The following is a 25,596-nucleotide window of genomic DNA, read 5'->3' as shown; positions in this document are numbered from 1 at the left end:
AACTTCATGCTTCACAGACATGCTTTGAAATAGATTGAGGAGAAAATTGAGGTTCGCGGGAAAGGATGCCAGCCGCACACAGAGCAAAGCTCTCCTCTTTGAGAAGCTCTGCGTAGCCGCTCCGGAGGGGCGTCCCAGACAGCATGACTAATTCATCCTGCTGTCTACGGAAACACTGTTACAGTAAGCAAACTTGCTTTTTTCTATTTTTCTCATTAGACTTGCTTTCCAGTTTTTAAAGAAAACCATTTAACTATGCTGGTAGATACTGAGAGCCTATATTCAGTAGGTGGCCAGCAAACATAAAGTTAGCCAGAGAAGTTATCCTGGGTATTCTGCAGAGATTAATGTCATTGCTGAATGTCTAACTTTAGTCAGACAACTTTTAAACCTTACGGATACTTTGAATATAGCCAGTTATGTTTAAGATTATCTAGGCCTTTAGTTGTTGGTAACTTGCCACTAAACTAGCTATATTTAAAGCACGTCCAGTTAAATGGCACTGTATGTGGAAAATAAAAGCTAAGTGTGGGCCTGTGACTCAAATCCCCCATCTTCGCCCCCTCTCATAAATGGCCCTGTTGGGCCAAGCTCCTCATCCCACAAATCCCTCAAATGACTGTGAGAAAGATGTGGTGGGCTGGCAGGTCGTCAGCTTCCGCTGACTTCCTTGTTCCTCCAAAAAAAAAAAAAAAAGTCCTAAGGTGCCCCTTTTTTTCATGCTGACCCCAACCCTACCCCTTCCACCTACCCTGTACCTCTTGAAAGAAGGCCCTCTGCCAGGATCCTCTTCTCTACTGTGATCCTGCTTGTGTTCATTGTTGAAAATGTTATTTTTTCTCCTCGCATGCAGGGCCAGTTACCAGGTATGCTTGTTTTATTTATAACAAACTTTATAGTTAGTCATATTACCAAAATTTGTTCATGGTGGATATATTTTGAATATATCTGGTAAGTGGCAAGTTATCTGGCCACACCAAGCTGCTAACTTAGAACCTGTTCTGAACAGCTCTAAAGTTTCTAGCTAAGTTTATCAAATACATTTGAAAATAGGTTAGTTAGCCAGCAAATTTAGGACTGCCCTGGAGCTCCACTAGAAACAGCTAGGTTTAGCTGGATAATGACTTGCTGGCTAAAATGTAGCAGGATAGGCGTTCAGATTTATTATTTATTTTTTACTTTTTATAATCTGCTATCAAAAGTTGCCATTTAGCCAGATAACTTTACTGATCCAGCTAAATGGCATGGAATATTGACCCCCACCCCGGTCTTTTCCTTTTACTATTTAAACTTGTGGAATATATTTTTCCTAGGCTTCAAAGGAGGGTATTTTTTAAAACATCACACCTCATGCAGATTTTCAACATCTTGAAACTGCTATTTTTAATTCCCTTCTGACTAATTTTCTCCTGTCTTCCTTTTTAAATGAAAATATAGACGCTACTAATGTTGCAATTAATGTTGTTTATAGGTATTTCTGTTTTATGTGCTGTAATTCACTTAGCACGGTTATTCCGATAGAGGCAGAACGACAAACATTTTAATAAATAAATAAATACTACTTTGGCCCTACAAAAATGGGGATAAGCCCAAATCCTGAAACCAATAAAAAAACTGCTCTCTAAATTGATCAAGCAATTTTAATATTTAGTACTAATCTGGCACAAGAGTGAGCGAGACCATCAAAGTAGCCTTTGAAGTTTTATCTTCAAAAGACCATTCAAGATAACCTAGTAATCAGAGCAGCAGGCTTAGAAGCAGGGAAGCCAGTGTTCAAATCCCACTGATACGCTGTGATATTGGGCAACTCACTTCACCCTTCTTTACCTAAGATATAGACTTTATGTCTGATTAACTAAGGTTTTTCTCCCATTCTGTGTCTGGGAAAAATGCTTAGTAAATGAGGCTCTTAAATTTTAAATCCTCCGAGGCAGGGAAAAAACCTACTGTAATGTAACTCAGTTTGAGTATGAGCTTGGAAAGGTGTCTAATTAAATCCAACCTCTCTCAAAGAGCTGGGTAATATTCAAACTGTTATAAATCCAGAAATGAGTGGACTTTAAGGACTAACCAATGAAAGCATTGTGTGATAATTAAGGCAATACTAGTGCCATCAAACAGTTCTGAGGTCATAATTACATATATCCTAGCGTGTATCCAGCTTGGAGAAGAGACGGCTGAGGGGGGATATGATAGAGGTGTTTAAAATCATGAGTGGTCTAGAATGGGTAGATGTGAATCGGTTATTTACACTTTCGGATAGTAGAAAGACTAGGGGGCAATCCATGAAGTTAGCATGGGGCACATTTAAAACTAATAGGAGAAAGTTCTTTTTCACTCAACGCACAATTAAACTCTGGAATTTGTTGCCAGAGGATGTGGTTAGTGTAGTTACTATAGCTGTGTTTAAAAAAGGATTGGATAAGTTCTTGGAGGAGAAGTCCATTACCTGCTATTAAGTTCACTTATAGAATAGCCACTGCCATTAGCAATGGTAACATGGAATAGACTTAGTTTTTGGGTACTTGCCAAGTTCTTATGACCTGGTTGGCCACTGTTGGAAACAGGATGCTGGGCTTGATGGACCCTTGGTCTGACCCAGTATGGCATTTTCTTATGTTCTTATGGACTCAGGACCAATGGGTTATGCGCCCCTGTCAGAAGACGGAGACAGTCAGGTTTCTAAGCTGACGTCACCCTACATACACCACTGCAGTGACCTCAGCCCTTCATTATTTCTCCATCTCCAGTAGATGGTGGGCGTACTTCTCCCTATGTGAATTGCTTTACTTTTTGGAAGATAAAATTCTACTTTTAAATTGGAGTAAAAAATTGAGCTCTGCTCTCCTGCGGCTATACTTAAAGGTCTCTTCCCCAATTGAGAAGTCCTGAGGTGATTTCCGAGATCCCTCAGAGGTGTGCCTTGGTCCGATAGCTGGTCCCCTGCGTGGAATTTGCTGTTTAAGCAGCTGAAAGGCAGTGGGTGCAGGAAGCTGAGCAGGGCAATGATGGCCAAAGCCCACTCCCCCCCCCCCCCCTCCCTTGCAGCCGGAGACTCTGTACTCAGCCAGTAAGCGCTGAGCACAGGTAAGTTTAAAAAAAAAAAAAAAACGAGAGAAGAGGATTTACCTCCCAATTCAGTTGTTTGGAAGGGTTTTGGGAAGACTTCCTCTGGCCTCCTTGCTCAACGTGCTGTATCGACGTCGTTCCCAATCCCATTGGGATAAGTGGAAATGGGCTTCCGAGCGGGTTGAGCAGCCCCCCCGGTTGGCAAGGCCCTGCTTAGGCTTGGTCAGCACACCGCGTGGTAGGCTGTGGTGGCACCATATTGCATGCATCTTGTGCGTGCTGTATTGCCTGCCATAGAGCGTTGATACTCGCAAAGCATGTCTGCTCTGCTCATGTGCTATGCGCATAACGTCGCACACAACCTACTAAGCACAGAATACAAGTAAAGCCGGGCGCACGGGCTGTGTGTGCACCTCGCCACAGCCTGCATAGACGCCCAAAATCTGTGCACAATAAAACTTTAAGCACGAGCCGATTGAACACACAGTTACCGTTGCCAATGGCTCCGGCAGGAAGAAACATAAGCGCCGTTATCCCAGGACAAGCAGGATGCTAGTCCTCACATATGGGTGACATCATTGATGGAGCCCTATTGCGGAAAACTTTCTGTCAAAGTTTCTAGAAACTTTTGACTGGCCCTGTGAGGCCACTGAGCATGACCAGCATGCCATGATATTCTCTGCCACAGGAGTCTCTCTTCAGTCTTCGTTTTTCCGCACTGCTGTAGGCATCGTTGGCGCAGGAGCCTTGTGAGTTTTTTCTCAGTGTTTTGCTGACTAAAAGTCACTTTTTTCTCATTGATATTCTCCCACATGGGATCTCTCAGGTTTCCACCGGCTGGTGATTAATCGTTGTCTCGTTTTTACTCTTTGAGTAAAAATTTTTTTCTCACACTTTCTCCTCATTTCATCGACGGCTGTCGACATTAAAATGGCTACGGGATTTAAAAAATGTCCCATCTGTAATCGGACAGTGTCCGTTACAGACCCACACCTTGAGTGTGTGCTTTGGGGGAAAAACATGTCACAACCTGCCCTAAATGTGCAGAAATGACTCCGAAGGGAAGAAAGGCCCGCCAAGAGAAGATGGAGCATTTATTCCATCTACAACCTTTGTCATCTCCCTCTACATCGACTAAATCATCTCCAGCCGGAGTCTCAAAACACATAATTTTGAAAAAACGTCGTCCGGAAGGGTCGGGGGACCATCCATTGCCAACGTCATCGATAGCATCGACGAAGTCAGTGATCGAACACCGCTCGAAGCACCGTCATCGACATTGACACACATCGACACATGCGGCGCTTCTCTCCCCGGAGAAAACCGACCGTGAAAACGGCCAAGAATTCAGGAAACACCGGTACCTTCGATTCCGGGGCCTTCACCCCATGGAGACGCTCCAGTTGTCGAACCTCCACAGGGCTCTGTGGAAGGAACATCGACACCTCCACTGCCACCGCGTACAACTGCTCTGCCTGCACCAGCTGTTTGCAGAAATTGTCTGATTTCATCCGTCAAGCGGTGCTCCAGGCCTTAAAAGAACAATGTCTATTTCGGCGCCGATGCCGGTGCCTCCACCAATGCCGGTTCCCAAACCGAAGCTGGTGCCGGCACCGATGCCGGCACCACCAACCTAAGTCGATGCCGAGGCGACCATCGATGCCAACGCCGACTCCATCTTCGATACCAGACCCGATGCCATTTATGCCGATGTCACCTGGGGCTCCAGGGCATCCTGAAGTTGTGCTGTACCAACTTCTCATGAAGAGATTTGATGAAGTAGTCGGTGCTCTTCCACCCAAGCCACGAGAAGAGATTCCTGGATGGATACCCCTTGATGATCCTCAGCTAGGTCCTTCAAGACTTCCTCGTCCACCTAGATCTTCTCCGATATCTCCACATCAGGAAGATCCATACGATACTTGGGATGATGGGCATACAGACACTTCCTCTGAAGAATTTGTCGGATCCTTCACCTCCAGACTAAAGGAAGAAATCTCCACCGGAGGATTTATCCTTTACGAATTTTGTCCAGGATATGGCGGACACCATACCCTTCACATTGGTAACAGAGGAAGATTCTAGGCAGCAAACATTGGAGGTTCTCCAATTTGTGGATCCTCCAAAACAAGTAGTAGCCATACCTGTCCATGAAGTCCTCCTGGACTTACAGCATCGGCTTTGGGAGCATCCATGCTCAGTACCTGCTGTCAATAAAAGAATGGACACTACTTATTTGGTACAGTCTGTTCCTGACTACCAAAAGGCACAGCTTCCACACCAATCAGTGGTTGTGGAATCCACACAAAAGAAGTCAAAAAGGATAAGGCCGCATTCCTCCACTCCCCCAGGAAAAGATCATAGATTCTTGGATTCCCTGGGAAGAAAGATATATCAAGGAGCCATGTTAAATACCAGAATTTCATCTTATCTATTATACATGACTCAATATCAAAGAAATCTGTAGAAACAGATGCAAGACTTTACAACATTATTACCACAGCAATATCAAGAAGCAGCCCAAGCAATTATTCACAAAGGACTTGAAGCTGGCAAGCATGAAGTCCGAGCTGCTTATGATGGGTTTGAAACAGCCTCCAGAGTAGCGGCCTCTGGTATAAGTGCAAGACATTGGGCATAGCTTAAAGCCTCGGACCTCAGGCCTGAAGTCCAGGAAAAATTAGTTGACTTACCATGTCTTGGAGACAACCTTTTTGGTTCCAAGGTGCAAGATGCGGTTGCACAATTAAAAGAGCACACAGAAACCCTGTGACAACTTTTGTTAATTCCGCAGGATTCAGCTACCCAGTCATCTTGTCGGCCTCCAAGAAAAGAATCTAGACGTCCCTTCTATCGACAGAGGCGTTATTACCCTCCAGCATCAAGGGGCAGATCTACTAGGCCGCAGCAAAGAGCTCAGCCCAGACAACCTAGGGCGACTAGGCCTCAACCTCCACTGCAGGCAGGACTGGCTGCAGGCTTTTAAGGGTTTTCCCAGAGACCAAGGCCATCTCCTCAACCAGATCTTCCGGTAGAAGGCAGAGTATCCTCCTTCTACAATCATTGGTTACAAATAACAACAGACCAATGGGTACTTGCAATAATATCTCGAGGTTACCAACTCAATTTCCTCTCAATTCCAAGAGATTCTCCTCCAAGACCTCTTCCTTTAAGCGAAAATCACATAATCCAATTGCAAGTAGAATTATCCACTCTTCTGAGAGCCAGGGCTGTAGAGCCGGTGCCCCGGACTCAGCAGGGCAGAGGATTCTATTCTTGCTATTTCCTCATTCAAAGAAACGGAGGCCTACATCCTATCCTAGACCTCAGAAATCTCAACAAATTTCTGAAGAAAGAAAAGTTCAGGATGGTCTCTATAGGCACCATGCTTCCAGTTCTTCAAACAGGAGATTGACTTTGTTCTCTGGATCTTCAAGACGCTAACGCTCACATTCCAATATTTCCTCCTCTTCGCAAGTATCTGCGCTTCATGGTAGGTCATCAACATTTCTAGTACAGAGTACTACCATTCGGACTTGCCTCTGCTCTCAGAGTATTCACCAAATGTCTGGCAGTAATAGCAGCACACTTGCACAAAGAAAGTGTCCATGTCTTTCCCTATTTAGACGACTGGCTCATCAGAAGTCAATCTCAACAAGGAGCTCTGACTTCTCTCAGTCGAACAATTACTCTACTTCACTCCATGGGCTTTCTCATCAGTTACCAAAAGTCCCATCTCATTCTGTCTCACCTGCTTCAATTCATAGGAGCTGAATTGAGCACTATACTTTCAAAAGCTTTTTCTACCCGGAGATCGGGCAGACACACTTTCCCTACTGACAAACTTGATTCACTCAAAGCAACAAGCAACAGCTCATCAGTTTCTAACCTTGTTAGGCCACATGGCAGCCACAGTTCATGTCACTCCTATGGCAAGGTTAGCCATGAGGGTAACTCAATGGACTTTAAGAGCACAATGGATCCAAGCCATTCAACCACTGTACTCTCCAATTCAAGTAACCCACCAGCTACGTTCATTTCTACTTTGGTGGGCAAACAAGGACAATTTGCGCAAGGGCCTTCCCTTCCAGCAACCAGTCCCACAGATAACTTTAACTACAGATGCATCCACCTTAGGTTGGGGAGCTCACATAGACAATCTCCAAATCCAGGGTACTTGGACAAAACTCGAAGCAACATTTCAAATCAATTTCCTAGAACTTCGAGCTATACGTTATGCGCTGCATGCGTTCAAGAACTGCCTTTCATACAAGACTGTTCTGATCCAAACGGACAACACAGTAGCCATGTGGTACATCAACAAACAGGGAGGTACGGGCTCGTATCTCCTTTGTCAAGAAGCTGCACAAATTTGGGACTGGGCCCTGACACACTCAATGTTTCTCCGGGCTGCTTATCTGGCAGACATTCACAACATAGTGGCAGATCGACTCAGTCATCAGTTCCAACCACACGAATGGTCCCTGGATCCCTTAGTAGCGACCAGGATATTTCAACGTTGGGGACAACCAACAATAGGCCTCTTTGCGTCACGCCTGAATCACAAAGTGGACAAATTCTGCGCTCTGCACAGACAGCATCACCAACTAGGCAAGGACGCCTTCGCTCACCCTTGGAACTCAGGCCTTCTAAACGCGTATCCTCTGATACTGCTCATAACCAAAACTCTAGTGAAGCTACAACAGGACAAGGGATCCATGATACTCACAGCCCTGTATTTGCCTTCTAGACCAATCAATCAGAGAGCCAATTCGCCTGGGTGTAGCTCCCACTCTCATAACTCAGGATCAGGGTCGGTTGCGCCATCCCAACCTTCAATCCCTATCCCTGACAGCATGGATTTTGAAAGCTTGATCTCTCAAGTGCTTATAGCTTCACGTAAACCTTCAACACGAAAGAACTATTCTTCGAAATGGAAAAGGTTTACCTTGTGGTGCATGCAAAAGAACATTGATCCTTTCTCCTGCCCCACAACCTCTCTACTGGACTACTTATGCCATCTTTCAGATTCTGGTCTCCAGACATCATCTGTAAGAGTACATTTAAGTGCAATCTCAGCTTACCATAACAAGATGGGAGATGCACCAATATCCATACATCCTCTTATCAGTAGATTTATGAGAGGTTTAATTCACCTTAAACCACAAATTTGGCCACCTGTCACAGAATGGGACCTGAATTTGGTCTTAACAAGACTCACGCGTTCTCCTTTTGAACTCATGAATTCCTGTGATCTTAAATTTCTCACATCGAAGACTATCTGCCTTATAGCCATTACATTAGCTAGAAGGGTTAGTGAGTTACAAGCACTTGTCACGTACTCACTTTATACAAAATTTCTAAATGACAGAGTGGTTCTCCGAACACATCCAAAATTCCTCTAAGGTAGTTACAGAATTCTACTTGAACCAATCCATAGTTTTGCCCACATTCTTTCCAAGGCCTCATTCTCACCAAGAAGAACGGGCCTTACATACCTTGGACTGTAAGCGTGCGCTAGCATTCTACTTAGACCGTACTGCAGTCCACAGGAAATCCACTAAACTTTTTGTATCTTATAATCCAAACAAACCGGGAAAAGCAGTGGGTAAACATACTATATCCAATTGGCTAGCAGATTGCATACAGTTTTGCTATGAAAAAGCAGGCCTTCCTCTCCAAGGGCTAGTAAAGGCGCATTCAGTAAGAGCAATGTCAACTTCAGTAGCACACTATCGTTCAGTGCCAATTCTTGACATATGTAAAGCAGCAACATGGAGTTCTCTTCACACCTTTGCAGCTCATTACTGTTTGGACAAACAAGGACGACAAGATTCAGCATATGGACAATCTGTCTTAAAGAACTTGTTTCCAGTTTAATCCCAACTCCTTCTACATCCAATCTGTTGTGATCTTCGGCTGCCTCATTTTCAACAACAATACTTCACTGTTGCTTCACTACAAAATGATTCGGCCTCTAGCTTGCTAATCAGCCATATGTGAGGACTAGCATCCTGCTTGTCCTGGGATAAAGCAAAATTGCTTACCTTGTAATAGGTGTTATCCCAGGACAGCAGGATGTAGCCCTCACGAAACCCACCCGCCACCCTGCGGAGTTGGGTCCGATACGTTTTATTATTTTATTTTTGCTAAAGCTTATTGCTACATTCGAGACTGAAGAGAGACCCCTATGGCAGAGAATATCATGGCATGCTGGGCATGCTCAGTGGCTTCACAGGGCCAGTCAAACGTTTCTAGAAACTTTGACAGAAAGTTTTCCGCAATAGGCCTCCATCAATGATGTCACCCATATGTGAGGACTACATCCTGCTGTCCTGGGATAACACCTATTACAAGGTAAGCAATTTTGCATTCTCTCTGCGCTGCCTGTCATATTAGGGCTGCACAGTCTGACCTGGATTCCTGCTTATGTCAGCACTGTGAGGAAGCCCAGGTTTCTCTCATTCTGATGATGGGTCAGCCACATCCTTAACTGGAAGTACCCCGGATCTGAGTACTTCTGGGACTGGGTCATTCATGGGAGAGGGAAATTCAGCGCAACCTACCCCAGTATCTCCTGGGCTAGACATGGACCCAGCTGCCTTCTCTTGGGTGGAATTTTTTCAAGGTGTTCAAGCCTTCGTACAGGTACAGTCTGCTACCTTACTGGCCCCTGGCTGGATGGAACCTCAGCCAGTAAGCCCTCCCTCTCCCAGTCCTATCCGCAGACCTCAAGGCATGCCTCGCCCTCACCAAGTGTATCCCTGGCAGGGAACCGGATGGCATGGACGAAGAGGAGGATACAGATTCCTTGGAAGGTGGGGAAATTCCCCCTGGTTTAGAATTGTATTGGACCATGCCAGCCCTGGTTTCCCAGACCCTGAAGATGCTGGGAGTTCCTGGGTTGGACTCTATTTATTTATTTAAAACTTGTTTATACCGGCAATAGTGGCTACATCATACTGGTTCACGATCGAACCAAAGGTGGAAAATACATAAAACAGGGACTGGGGGTGGGGGTGGGACAGGAGAGAAAAGAGGAGGCCAAGAGAAAGCATACAGAGCAACAAATAATATATAAATACAGGATAAATATCAAAAACTATCTATATAAATAACAGGAGAACAATATCAAAAACTATATACATGGGATCAGGTCAAAGGATGGCGCAGCTTCAGGTTAATGTGGTAGGGAACTAATCTGGGTAAGCCTGCTTAAAGAGCCACGTCTTTAATTTCTTTTTGAATTTGGTGGTGCAAGGTTCGAGTCGGAGATTTGTAGGTAATGATGGAATGATTTGTAGGTAATGATGGAACCAAAAGAAGAAATCCCATTCTGATTTCCCTACAGAAAGCCTCTTTCTTCTTTCCAGTACTGGAAGCCATCCAAGAGTTGATTGACCTGGAATGGGATGCCCAAGAAGCAAGTTTTAAACGGGTACGAGCGTTAGAAGCTCTATATCCACTGGATCCAGCAGTGAGAGAACATTTGCATTTCCCTAAAGTGGATGTGCTGGTCTGTGCTGACTCTTAAGTGAACTATCCCAGTGGAGGGAGGAGAGGCCTTAAAGGATGTGCATGATAGACGGATGTCGTCAATCCTTAAACAGGCCTTTGATGCAGTAGCAATGACCTTACAGATTGCTTCTTGTTGTTCCCTGGTAGCTCGTTCTTGCCTGCTCCTTTCTCGGGAGGTGGATGGCTCAGGAGCGAATTCCAGAGCAGTTATGGAACCTGCTGCCACTTTTTTAGCTGAGGTGGGCTTGGATCTAGTCCGTACTCTTGGCCAGAGGAGTGGCCTCAGTGGTGGTGGCCAGAAGACAGCTATGGCTGCGGAATTGGTCAGCAGATGCAACCTCCTCACAAACATGCCCTTTAAAGGATCTCTCCTCTTTGCAAAAGAATTGGAAAGCTGGCCAGTAAATGGGGCAAATTTCCAGTTTTCCAGCTTCCAGAAATTTAGAAGGCAGTTACTGCGCCTCTCGCCTATGAGGGGTCAAGCAGGGGCTCCCAACGCTTTCGCCCCTACAGGCTTTTGGGAGGTCTCAGTTCTTTCGGAGTCTACAGCCCAAGAGAGGGGCAGGCTCGGGTTCAGGTTCGTCCCGAACCCCCCCAGTGAAATTTGGCCGACCCAACCTCGGAACCAGGAGATAAGGGGTTGATTGTCCCTCTTCTACTAACGGTGGGTCAAGATCACTTTGGATAAATGGGTACTGGAGGTCATATGAGAAGGATATGTGCTGGAATTTCACAGCACTCCTTGGGACATATTCATATCTCCTTGCCACTCCCAGCACAAGAAGCAGGCAGTGGAGACTACCCTTTTAAGGCTCCTCAGGATGAGGGCTATAATCCCAGTACCTGCGTCCCAGGAAAATACAGGGCGATATTCCATCTGTTTCATCATTCCCAAGAAGGAAGGTTCCTTTTGCCGCATACTGAACCTCAAGAGCATCAAACAACATCTACAAGTGAATCATTTCCGCATGTAAACCCTACACTCAGTGATAATGGCGATACAATCGGGAGAGATCTTAACCTCCCTGGACCTATCTGAGACCTACCTTTCATATTCCATCAGCGTTTCCTTCACTTTGCGGTACTGGGTCATCATTATCAGTTCTGGGCACTGCCCTTTGACCTGGCCACTACCCCACAACATCTTCCAAGATTATGGTGGTTGTAGCAGCAGCATTGAGAAAAGAGGGAATCCTGGTGCACCCATGCTTGGACAAGTGGCTGATCTGGGCAGAGTCCATGGAAAAGAGTTTCTGGGTGCCCACAGGGTGATTTCCTTGCTTCAGGAACTTGTTGACATTTTTCTCCAGCCTCCACCTTGGAGAGAGGGGAGGGGCACACAACACTTAAGAGCCCTGCATCACAAACTGATTAATGACGGCTTGGCGAGGGACTGAGGCATCCAGAGGGTACGATCTCACCTTTCCTTTCCACATCACCAGGTTTATACAGTTACTTCCATCTAAATATGCAGAAAGCATCAGAAAATCCTGCATCGATGAGGAGCTCACAGTGCATTCTGCTGTTTGTTAAATGTCATCTTGCATGGTATGTCTGTCCATAGAGATTCCAGATTAACATTTGTTTCAGCACTGTTTTAATCCCTCTTGAGACTCTTGTCAACAAATACTGCAGTTCCACCAGCAGTTTGATCTATTTTCTTTTTTCAATATATTTTGAATCTTGGGTAATCTGCCTGTTTCGATAATCTTCATTTAGTGTCTTATGTATTTCTTTTTCTTACTTTTTAGTTTCTTGCATTTTGCATATAAACACTTAAATGAATTTTTTTCTTTCTTATGTACATCTTGATTATTAGTGATTATTCTTGTCTACTCTTTCAGTCCATTAGCACTATTTAGAATTTTTCCTCATGCTATCTATCGTGTTAATCTGTATTTCATTGGTTTACAAATATTTTTTGAAGATATCTTGCTCTAAATCTAAATCATGTGCTACTGAGTGACTTTCTGCTTTCTCCCAGAATCTAGTTTAATATATGTGCTGCTGAAGCAGGCACCTCCCAGGATCTAGTTTAATATACGTGCTGCTGAAGCAGGCACCTCCCAGGATCTAGTTTAATATACGTGCTGCTGAAGCAGGCACCTCCCAGGATCTAGTTTAAAAACTGCTCCATTTTAAGTTTAATCTGTTTTATCACAATAAAATATGTGAGACAGTAATGTTTGATTCTTACATACCATGTCAAGATCAAGTACAAGTAATAACCCTTATCTAATATTCCTACCCCTCTCCCACCCCTTCCACAAGAGCGTGTCAAAGTCCAAGATCAATAAGGTAGCAACAGAATCATGTAAAAAGTCCTTCAAAATTTGGCTTCCCATTCTATGAGAGACCAGATATGGGATCCAAATGTGTAAAAGGTCCTGTTTCTTCTTAACAGCTCACTTTAGTGCCTAGTTTCTCCATAAAAAGTTTGGGAAAGGAAGGAATTTCACTGTGCTACAGGTGTTCTACAGATTTAGGTTTGCTGCCTTTAAATTATCAGATAGTGAAATATTAGGCCACTAGTAGGATAGACATACCATGTACATATATTGATTTTCCCTTATAACATGTACATTTATTATCTCATGTATATATATTATACTTTTACAGTTCACAGTTCTGTTCCTATCAATTTCGCTCCTTCTACCTATCTTTCTTGCTTTTTGCTTTCTCTCCTCTCTTCTCCGCTGTTCCCGCTCCCCCATCCTGTTATTTGTACTTTCTCCACTTGTTTAACAGTTACAATGTAAACTGGCATGATGTACCCATGAATGTCTGTATAAAAAAGCCAACAAATAAATAATAAATAGTAGAATTTTGTATTCAATACCCATCTGATTTTCTTTCAACCTATATGATTATACATGACCTGGGAAGAACTATACTAGTTAAGTTTTCAAAACTTAAAATATATTGGCTATAAATCCATTTCCATGATTTTAATGTGCTACTATAATCCTGATAAATATTCTCTTTAGCAAACCATAGATCATATTTTCCTTCTCATCTGATCTGAGAACACTAATTGGTGGAAAGGGAAGGTAGGTTGCCAGACATAAGTTACCTTAAATGTTTTTTTGTTTTGTTTTCAGATTGATATTCACTCGGAAAGGGATCCTGAGAGTTGAAGGATTCCTTAGCCCCCAACAAAGTGATTCTGATGCTATGAGTCTGTGGATTCCTTCACATGCTCCTGCTGAAGGCATTGACCTGGAAACATCCAAATACATTCTAGCCAACGTTGGAGATCAGTTTTGTCAGCTTGTGATGTCAGAGAAGGAAGCTATGATGATGGTAGAGCCGCAACGTAAGATTCTGTTTTCCTTGATAATGTTATTTGTATTGTTAAAAAAAACCCACTTTGGCTGTTTGACTTTGTACAGTATTCTCTGTTCTTAAAACACAGAGGTAATTGTGTTCCTTACGTTAACAAACAACAAAGTGTAGCCTGCTGGAGAGTGCCCTAGAAAGAGTTCTCAGTTTACAATCAATCAGGCACAAAATCAAGTTTGCTTACAGTAATTGGGGTTCTCTGCAGGCAGCAGGGTGAATTAGCTATTGCACATCAGTGACATCATCCAACAGTCTCTATCTCAATAAAGTTTTACTCCTGAGCATGCACAGGAATTGCCATGTGCATGCTGCCTTGAGCCACTCAGTCGGTTATAGAGCTTAGCTTTAGCTTACGTAGTTTACTCACCAGAGAGAAAGGTGGGTATTAAGCATAGCTAATTAATCCTGTTGTCTGAGGAGAAGCCCAATTATGGTAAGTAAACTTTTTTTTCTCCACATACAAACATGGCTGAATTAGCCATGATATGTGGGGAGTCCCAAGCTGAGGGCTGTATGGTAGAACACTGGATGATGTCCCATCCCTCACCCACGGAGAGTGGACTGCTGGGTGAACAGGTTGTGCAAAACTGCTTGCCAGTGCTACTTTCACCTCTTGAATGGGATGTGAAGGTGTGAACTGTTGCAGCTTTGCAGATGTCTTCAATGAACACAGCTCTTAGGTAAGCTGCTGAGGTAACCATTGCTCTTACAGTGTCTGTGATCTGGAGGTAAAGGATAGCAATATGCAATATAGTCTGATAGCCAGTTAGACAACATGTGCTTGGCAACTGCTACTCTGTCAGGATTGTAAGAGACAAAAAGTTGTTTCCTTCAGGTAATAGGCCAAGTCTATGAATGGAGGGTCTTGACCTCTTTGTGTCTGAGATCTTGGAAAGAACATGGACAAAACAATGGCTTGATTTAAAATGAAATGCGGAAATAGGGCTTCCGGTTATGGCATGCAGCTGAGAAGTTGCGTGGGAGAGGAGCTCTGCTCGGGTACACTCATTTTTATGTTTTTTAACCTTCCCGTGGTTGGCTATGGTCTTTTTTTAGTGGCAAATCGCTGTTTGTTTTTTTCATGTTTGAGAATCCTTGGTATGACTACAAAGATGCCCAGAGAGGCCAGAGACAAAGGGAAACCGATGGCATCGGGATTCAAACAGGTGTTCCATAATCTGAAAGAAAAGCTTATCAAGGAGAATTCTAAAATGGCTCTGTGGTATTAGATGATAAACTAAATAAATTGCAAGCTTCCATTGATGAGTTAAAAGGTGGAATGGAAATGAATGTTAGTCGAGTGGATGGCTTGGAGAACCGGGTGGTTACACAGGAAATGACAACAGTCCGACTGGAATAAACAAGTCCGACTGGAATAAACAGTCCGACTGGAATAAACAAGTTATTTCCTAAGTTTATTTCAGTTGTTTTAAATTAGATTGTACTTTATTATAGTTTATTCGATATGTTCCATGTTCCATGTATGTTCCATGTAAACCGCCTTCCCGGCGATAGTTTTCTCTGTTAATTGTGAACCGGAGTGATATGTATTGTATACAGGAACTTCCGGTATATAAAAACCTAAAAAAATAAATAAATAAGCCAAAATAGCAACAAAAAAACCCAAAATGTAAGCCTTTTGGATCATATTGAGGATCTAGAGAATCTTCACCTAATTGGTGTACCTGAATCGGACAAGGATTCTGATCTCATGCATTTGCTACAGGTATGTCTGCCTGAGGAGTTGGGCCTGTCTTTAGAGATGGAGGTTATCGTGATAGAGCGTGAGCCTAGGATTGGGCTTCTGATGCAATTAGATAATAAACCAAGGCCAGTGGTCATGAAAATACTAAATTTTGCCAACAAAATAATATTTTCGGCATATATGAAAAGATCTGGATCCAATCCCTTGAAATAAGGCTCTAGGTTGTTAATGTTAGGACTATTCACTCAAAGTTTCGAAGAATAAGTGGGTGCTCTCCCTTATCTGCTTGGAACTTTTTCGTAAAGGCATAAAATTCACCTTGCAGTACCCGGCAGCACTAAAAATTATTTCATGAAGGCCAGATTCTCATTGGGCTGACGAGGAACCAAGCAGCTAAGGCTCTGGAGCAAGGCTGGCTCAGGATTAGTAACTACTGATGGCTTGGGCTTGTAAAGCGAGGAGCAGCATGGCTGGTACAAATGAACAGAGAAATTGCAACATGTTCAACTGGGGATACATTTTGTTTGACTACAAATGACATGATGTGACCGCAGTTTACTTTTCTTTCTTTTCCTTTGCTTGCGGAGCTAGTTCGGGGTTACTGTTTTGTTCTTCTGAGATATGTGACACATTGTCTCAATGGCTGGACCTTGTTCCTGGTGATACACAATGTGTACTGAATTTTTTTAGATTAAAATACAGCTAAGTTGGTGGGGCTTTTTTCTCATTTTTAGTTGGCCCTAGCCGGGAGCTCTCTCGAGAGGTTCTTTTCACCATGATCAAGTTATTTTTCTTTTTTTTTCTCTCTCTCATGGTATTAGTGATGGCGCAGCATGCTGTTTTTTTTTTTTTCTTTGATCAATACTCTTGCATCCACAGGTATACTGCCAGATATAAATGGTACAAGGTTTGTTGGCCTTATCAGACTGAATTTATAATATGCTCCAGTGGCTCATCTTGATCCCAGAAATTGCACAGACTCTGCAAGCTGTCTTTGGCTACATGGGAGTGTTGAAAATGGGATTTGTTTTCTTTTATTTGAGTAGACTTGAGAATTTTCCTGTGGGATGGTTCCTGTTTTGCCTTGATTAAGATTCTTTTTTCTGTTCTTGTCACAGTATTGGGGTGATGTTGCAATCTGTTACTTTCTGTGTTTAATCTCAGTACGGTAGTATCGTCAAGAATAGTGACAGATAATGATGTATGGTTTTTTGCCCTCATCAGACTGAAATCTAGCCAGAAGCCTGGATGTCACTTTTTGTGCATCAATTTCTTTTTGGAAAGTAACTTGCTGGACTCTTTGATACTTTGTGCTAGATACATATTATTGATTTTGTTTGACCAAGGGAAGCTTTGCTGCTTTATTTGTATCAGTGAGTGACCTGAAGGGCATGTTTTCCCTTGGAGCAACTTGGGGGTTGTTTGGATTGATGATGATGTGGCATTTTGTGTGTTGGGTAAGTATAAATGATATGGTTGTGTGATTTCAGTTGAGCATGTGGTGTGTGCATCATGAAGTTCTAAACTAGTGTTTGGGTTGTGTGATTATGGTGATAGATGGCAGGGACTTATGACATCTGTATGTAAGGGACCCTATGGTGACTCAAGGGTAGGGTGGTTATTGTCATCAGCTGAGGCTGTGTAGTGTCTCAATTCATGTTTCAACTAAAGATATGTTTTTTTTTATGATGGATTAAATGTGGCTAATTTTAAGGTAGTATCCTTAAATGTTGGAGTCCACTTTCCTATAAAGAGGAAGCAAATTCTATCTCTTCCGAAAAAAAACAACAAAACTCATATTGCCATTTTGCAGGAGACCCATTTGAATGATACTGATCATTGGAAGCTGAAGGTAGGACTGGGTTGGGACCATGTCACTACATTTCTTACTCTATTAGGTAATGTAGCATGGCGATTTTACTACATAAACAATATCCTTTTGCTTTGGAGAAAAAAAGAGCAGATAAAGAAGGCCTGTATATTATCCTGAATGCTTCTTATTTATTTATTTATTTATTTCTTTTGTATACCGACATTCGATCGAGATATCACATCGGTTTCCAGAAAACAGGTTGAATAGAGCCGGAGCTGCCCTATTTTACATTGTAACAAGAGAACAGTTGATTAAACAATAAATATAAGGAACATTGTAACATATGAATAAAATTAGAATTAAATATTAGTGGGTATATAGAAATGGCAAATAGCCTATATACAATATGTACAATATGACTTGGTTATGAGTAGGGTGGGGGACAGGGAAGAGGGAGGTTACGAGAAGGGTGGGGGACAGGGAAAAGGGAGGATAGAGAAGGGGGGAGGGGTTATGCGTTCATGCAGAGTAGAAGTTATGCGGTAAGGCTTTCAAGAGCGTTTATTATAGGATGTTGGGGTTCAGGAGGGAATGCTTTCAAGAACAGCCATGTTTTGAGCTGTTTTTTAAAGACTTGCGGTGAGGGTTCGTTTCTGAGCTGTGGGGGGAGGGAGTTCCAGAGGGTAGGGCCAGCTATTGTAATGGCTCGTTTGCGTGTTGTATTGAGGTGAGCATTTTTAAGAGTTGGGATGGAGAGGAGACCTGAGTTGGTGGATCTGAGATTTCTTTGTGTGAAATATGTGATGTAGCACATCACAAATTGGCTTATGCCCCAAATGTAATTTCTCAGTCTCTTTTTTTTCTTAATTTAGTTGTTGAATTGGGCCAATTTTTGCAGCATCAGCTTATTGTGGGAGGTGATTTCAATTTACCAGTTTGTCCCTCTCTAGATATGAAGCTTATTCGCTGTAAATGTGCTCACAAGCCACATGAAGGAGTTTGTTTTCTTCAAAAAGAACTCCAGTTGATATTTGGCGTCTTTTTCATCCTACAGAGCTGGACTTCGTTCCATTCGAAAGTTCACAACTTCTTCTCTAGAATAGATTATTTTTTGATTTGAGTCCTTGTTTCCTCAAATAAATACCACATCTATTGATACTTTTACTATCTCTGATCATGCCCTAGTTCTGCTTCAGCTAACTCTGGTTTCCATTGGTGGCAGTTCCCACCATGTTATTTCAGGATGCTAATTTTCATAATTATATAAAAGATAAATGAGATGATTGTGACTTTTAATATTTCATCTGGTGTTTCTGGTGAAGTTTTTTGGAATGTGGGGAAAACAATAATTCTGGGACATGTTATAGTCTACTTGGCTCATAACAATAGATGTAGAGAGAAATCTTGAAATTGCATGCTCAATTGTAGTCACTTAAGAAACAGCTTATTCGTTCTTCACAAATTAAAACTCAAAAGCAGATTGATTGTATTAGAAAATCAGTAAATCTGCTGTACCAAAGAGTTTCAGCATATTGTGCAATATAAAAGCATGTTGTTTAGGCAAGGTAATAAAGCTTGTAAATTGCTAGCACATTTGGTTAAAAAAAAAAAAAAAAAAGTAAGCCTAATCATTATATCACAGCACTAACTGATGAAAGTGGTACCACGCATAACTCAAAGGGATTACTGAGACAGTGATAGACTTTATCAACTATATGCTGGATGACCAGGTGGGGACACTGCTCAGGAAAATGTTTTGAAAGCCTCAAGTATCGGAATTGCACAAACAACTACTAGATAATCAATTTCAGTTTACGAGATTCTTGCTGTCATTACTTCACTAAAGTTATCCAAATCACCCGGATTGGATGATTTTGGAGGTGAATTTTATAAGATTTTGTATGATAAGGTAGTGCATCCATTGCTTCAAATGTATAACTCCTGTTTGGATTGTGGGGAATTTATTGCTGATATGAACCATGCTTTGGTTTTTATATTCCCCAAACCTGGTAAAGATCTGTCTAAACCTGGGTCCTTTAAGTCAATTTTCTTAATAAATGTGGATTTAAACAGTTTTGCGTCGATTTTGTCTAAACGTCTCAATTTAGTCTGTCCCCACCTAATTGCTGATGACCAAATGGGATTTTTAAGAATAGACAAGGAGTTAACCAACATTCGTAAGCTTTTGGAATCTAAAGGCTTGGGGAATCGTTTTAACGCGCAAGGTTTAATTGTGAGCCTAGATGCTGAAAAAGCATTTGATAATGTTCAATGGCCTTGTATGTTTATGGTATTCCTCTAAATTTTATTTCATGGATACGGTTATTATATACTCAACCCTCTGCTAATATTTTGATAAATGGCGAAATGTCATAAGAACATAAGAAATTGCCTTGCTGGGTCAGACCAAGGGTCCATCAAGCCCAGCATCCTGTTTCCAACAGAGGCCAAAACCAGGCCACAAGAACCTGGCAATTACCCAAAATGTCCAAAGCCTTTTCATTGAAATGTGGAACTAGACAGCGGTACCTTATGTTCCCTTTGCTCTATATTTTAATGGTGGAACCGTTATTAGCATCCAAGGCACATCAGAGATAGAAGGGTTTCACTTAGATTGTAAGGAGCAAAAAATGTCTCTTTGCTGACAATATGCTCCTATTATTTTTATCATAATTAAGTATTAAATTAAGAGAAGGACAGTATAAGATGTATACGATTATCCTATTAATTGTAGAAATGGAAATTCCAATCCACTTTCCACGTAGAGTATATTATTGAAACATGTAACCAAAAATTGATTGGCACCCTCTATATAATTTATAAACAAACCAAACTTATTTACGTGCCTAATTATAAACTGTTGTGATGGTACATTACTAAACAACGGTATAGAAAAGTTTTTAAATAAATAAATGTCTCCCAAAACCTATAAGTGTGATAGGCGATTTTGGCCATTTTGCGGGCTTGAAAATAATTTTTTTCCAAATCGGAAGCTTTGCCAATCTCGGCTACCATGCATCACTTATGGAAAGGGGATTTTCCCTTAACATGGTCATTGGTCTGTATTAAATATTTGGGAAACTGGATGTCTAGGGACTTGTCCACTTTGTATGAGCTAAATATCACCAAATTAATTTTTTCCTTTAAAGAACAGCTTTTGCTGTGGAAAGATCTTCCTCTCTCATTCAGGCCGATACAGTAAAGTGCGGCCGCTGTTACCCTGCTTCTAACTGGCTTTCTACTCACAATTTGGCCGCGTTAGTCCAACCCGCGATTCACTATCCCATTTAACCCATCCTTACCGTCTCTTTAAATCAACGGGTAACCCTTTCTGCCCGCGGCATGGATATGAGATGTAAACGATCGGATTAGCTATTCCCCCCCCCCCCCCCCCCCCCCCCCCAATTCAGTAACGTGCGCCCCGACTATCGCCTTTCGAACCTGCAGTTTAGCCGCACGTTTAACCTGATAATTTACCACTTGAGCACCCGTCAATTTGGACGCTCTAGCCAGCGAAGCGTATGAACGTACGCCGTGACGTCATGCGCTTCCCTTTTGAAAGTTTAGCATGAGAGCCATGGATTTGCACACTGTTCCTCTTCCAGTCATTAAATCAAATTTGATCATATTATGATCACTATTGCCAAGCGGCCCCACCACCGTTACCTCTCTCACCAAGTCCTGTGCTCCACTGAGAATTAGATCTAAAACTGCTCCCTCTCTCGTCTGTTCCTGAACCAATTGCTCCATAAATCTATCATTTATTCCATCCAGGTTTGAAGCTCCCCCACTTCCAATATTATAATGCTGCCTGTCAATCTCGTTTTTGCTCGAATGATATAGAGGACAGTATAAATTTGAAGTTCAGACTTAATTGATAAAATTTGGTATCTGATTTCAGTAATCAGTCTGCTGCATACTAGAGATGTATTTCTATCTCCAAATTTCAGATGACATATATAATTAGACCTGTGTTGTTGGCCTGGAGGCTTTTGTGTAAGTGGTGGGGTATTAGTCCTTATGCCACTAAACTGATAGAGCTTGTTGGTAATTCTGAATATTGTCCTGATCTTCAAAATTCAATTTTCAAGTTATGGAAACAGGTGTGGGATTGTCAATATTGATAGTCTGTATAATATGGAATAGGGTGCTCTGTTTTCTTTTGAAGAACTAGTATCCTGATAGTCTGTCAGTTCTAGGCAATTTTATATGTATCTGCAAATACGTTTTGGACTCTGTTTTGTTATATTTGATTCATATGTATCTGCAAGCCAGACATTATGAAAATGATGTACTCTCTCAGGGATCAAATATATTTTCTCAAGAATTGTTTATTAATGTAAAAAAAAAAAATAATCCAAGCAATATGACAATACTTTGTCCTTTTGGTACAATCTGTGCTTTACTATGGAGTCTCCCTCCTTACTCTCTGCTTTTGCCAGGTCTTGGTTATCAGCAATGGAGCTGTTAAACAGCGAAACAAATGATTGATTATTCTGACATGGGATTTAGAGCAACCACTGATGCCAAACTTCAGGAAATGCAATTTAAGATACTACATAAATACATAGACACGATTAAGACGTAAAATGAACCTCATAAGAGTCAGATACATATATAGAGGCTCCTTTTTCCATAATTTTCTTTTTTGTCCTGTACTTTTCCCCTTTTGGGATATAGTCTTCAACATGATTGAAAAGATAATTAGCCGTAAACCATCTTTTTGTGGTGACTTTTTGCTCTTGGGATTTATGTGTGCTCTCTCCAGTATTTCTACACTTCAGGCTAAATATGTTAGAATCCTGATTTTACTGGCAAAAGCATGTATTTTGACTAACTGGATTAAACCTTATAATCCTTCCAGTTTGATGTGATGTAAAAAATGGCTGATTGGATGCAAGTAGAGTGCTTTGACGCCATACATGTTCGTAAAAATGTGCATAAGGATTACATTCAACTGTGGACAGATACATACAAGTTGTTACCTCAGAAATTGTAATGTTCATTAGATATGTACCATACACAAACTAATATATGATAAAGAAGCAGACTGGCTAAACACAGCCGTACGAGTACACGTTCCACAAAGAAACCTCCGCTCAGCAAACAAAGCACTACTAACAATCCCTTCAGTAAAGTCAGCAAAATTAACCCAAGTGAGAGAACGGGCTTTATTATTGGCTGGGCCCATACTATGGAACACGATGCCCCCTGAACTCAGATTACAGAGTAATCTCAAAACTTTTAAGAAAAATTTAAAAACATGGCTCTTTAAAAAAGAGTCTGGAGGGTAGAGAATGAAAGTACATGGAAACGCAGATGAAAATTAATTTACTCAATCCTTCATTTAAGAAGTAATATCTCAAAGAGATAGTAACTCAATAATATACCTGGACTTGACCAACATTACTCAAATAATGATTTTATTTATGAAATTGTAACCGAACTTTATTGGCACCTGTTAGAATGTACGATATCCTACATTTACTCACCTTAGTCTATGTGTCTATTTGTAAACCGTTGCGATGGTATATAACTTAGCGACGGTATAGAAAAGTTTTAAAATAAATAAAAATAAATATGAGTGGATACTGTGATATATAGTGCAGTTTTGTTTTTGTTTTTTTTTGGGGGGGGGGGGGATTACAGGGTTTGCACTGTTTTAGGAAGGCATTTCTGGTTCTCCATAGGTCTTTGTATTTTCACCAAGGGTTTCTGTATATATCACTCTTGGGTGACTGGAATGAGTGTCTGGGTATGAATGGTATGGAAGCAGTGGTTGAAGAGGGAAAATTAAAGTTTGGGAATGACATTATCATCAGAGAATAATTCTTGTGTTTAGTGAATTAAAAAGCTTGATGTATTTATACAACTACCTAATGATTTTCAGATATGGTGACCTTGCATGTTTGTTCTATGTACATTATTGCATTGTCTTTTGTCTTTCCTATGTGAAGAAACTGTGTAGAAAAATTGAAGGTATGGAGAGTAATGAATCAATGCTTATAGCTCACTCACTGATAGCTGAAGTGATAATGACTAGAAACACTTTCCAGGTAAGATACTTTAAGGAAGGAAGCTTCATCAGTTGTGCCAAGGTGATACAGATCCCATGATACTAGTGGTTTTGCAGCCGGAGGTCTCATATGCCACAAACCCGTCATGAACCTCAATTCCAGAGGATGGATGAAGATATACTTTCCATCCATTTATAAGCTTTCTTTTTATAAGAAACACACAAACTGTAAGCGTTCTCCTAACATTTGGCTTTCGTTTTATAAGATACACTCATACTCACACCAAAGAATATACCCCAATAGTTTATCTCTCCCAAAACCTTTTTAAGTTCTAAAATTTCCCAAAGGAATATTTACCGATTCTCTTTAGCCACCAGCGAGATGATCCTCTCCGCTCAGTGCTCCCAGCCAAGACCCTGTGTTTACTTGTTTATGCAGGACATTGCTATTTGGTCATCAGTTGGATCAGAATTCTCTTTTACTGAAGGAGATGAGAAAACTCTTAATGCATGTCAAATGGTTCACAGTTCCACTGCTGGCCAAATCCCCTGACTTCAGTTGGAACCTGTGTATATGCCCCAACCCCTGGTGGATGCATTCATTGCTAGTATTACCTGATGAAGCAGAAAGTGGACATCTATCTCCAGGAGATTTGGATCAACCACCAATGGAGGGATGATTTCATCTCTGTGGTTAACCTTATAGGATGCGCAAGGGTTGATGTAGCTAATCCCACTCAGAGCAGAAACCTCAATGAGGAACTCAAATGTTAAAGCACGTCATAGGACCACACGCACTGCTGCTGCCATGTGGCCAAGGCTTTCAAGGATTGCTCGGGGTGGTAAGGCTTTCAAGGATTGCTCGGGGTGGTAAGGCTTTCAAGGATTGCTCGGGGTGGTAAGGCTTTCAAGGATTGCTCGGGGTGGTACTTGATCTTGCTTCAGCAAGTTCTGGACCAGAGCTCAAAGACAAAAGGCTCAATCTGACGGAAGGAATACTTGCTTTTCTGATGAATCTGTCCACACCTTATGAGCTTGATTCTCTGGGAAGGGCATTTCGAAAGCTGTCAACCAGAGCCTCTTACATTTTAAATGGAAGAGGTTTACAATATGGTATGGAGAAGGACTTAAGTCCCTGCGCTTACCCTATTCTGAAACTACTGAACTATCTTTTCCGTATATCTGAAACTGCTTTGAAAACTAATTCAGAGTTCATCTCTGTTTGAGCCTATCATAATCATGAGGAAGGAAAGCCAGTTTCTTCCCATCCTTTAGTAACTCATTTTATGAACCTCCTATAAAACCACCTACACTAGTAACTCGACACCGGGTCATTTGTACTGTTTACATGTAATTTCTTGTGTAGTAGAAGAGATTATTTTGAATTAGTGGTGTTTTTGGCTGTCAAGCTTTGTATTTTTATTATGTATGTATATTTTGTATCCCATCATGACTGCCTTTGGAAGCAAGCAGGTAATATATTTTTTTAAAATAAATAAATCTCAGTGTGGTCTTCACTCAGTTGATTTGACCACCTTCATAAGAATTTGTCAGCCCAGAAATTTAACCTGGAAAGTATTTTTCTTTCCCAGTCATCTTTGATAGAAGAATCAGTGTACCATGCTTCAAACATCAGTGTAATCAAATAAATATTATTAGTGAACTTCAAACGCTAGTGACTTTCCCACTTGTGCCCAAAGTGCTTCAAATACAGACTAGTTTTGTGAACTCCTTCCGAGAAAGGTCTCTGATTCTCAGCTGCTCTTTCGACCTTCCTTCCTAGACCTCACTCTCACACAGTGAATCGGTCTTACATACCTTACAGCAGTGGTTCTCAACCTCTTTTCCTTCGGGACATACCTGAGAGATGGTTCTCACATGCGCGACACACTGAACACATGATCGTCACGGGGCTAGATGTAAACATATACTCTGTATTACAGGAACTGCCCTAACCCACCGAGTAGTGGGTGCAGAACAGAACTAGGACATTCCCTGTTCAATTTACCATGCAAAAAAGATATTTCTGGTGTCATCTCAGTAACACTCTCTCCTACCAGGCTCGATAGCCCTCCATATGAAAAAACAGTAATTTACCATCAATACATGTCCTTTTGAGAAAACACAACAAAT

General features: G+C 41.7%; 1 protein-coding gene across 1 annotated transcript in view; it reads left to right on the top strand.

The window, feature by feature from the left end:
• The window catches only part of KDM3B (lysine demethylase 3B), a 278,360-nt gene that overhangs the window by 127,427 nt on the left and 125,337 nt on the right, over positions 1-25,596 (top strand). Inside the window, 1 exon segment of the mRNA XM_029583992.1 lies at positions 13,689-13,903. Coding sequence (XP_029439852.1) covers positions 13,689-13,903 — 215 coding nt within the window.

The sequence above is a fragment of the Rhinatrema bivittatum genome, chromosome 18, assembly GCF_901001135.1.
Source record: "Rhinatrema bivittatum chromosome 18, aRhiBiv1.1, whole genome shotgun sequence".
NCBI lineage: Eukaryota > Metazoa > Chordata > Amphibia > Gymnophiona > Rhinatrematidae > Rhinatrema > Rhinatrema bivittatum.
Note: the sequence above shows the minus strand (reverse complement) of the source record. Positions and strands in the feature narration are given on the sequence as shown.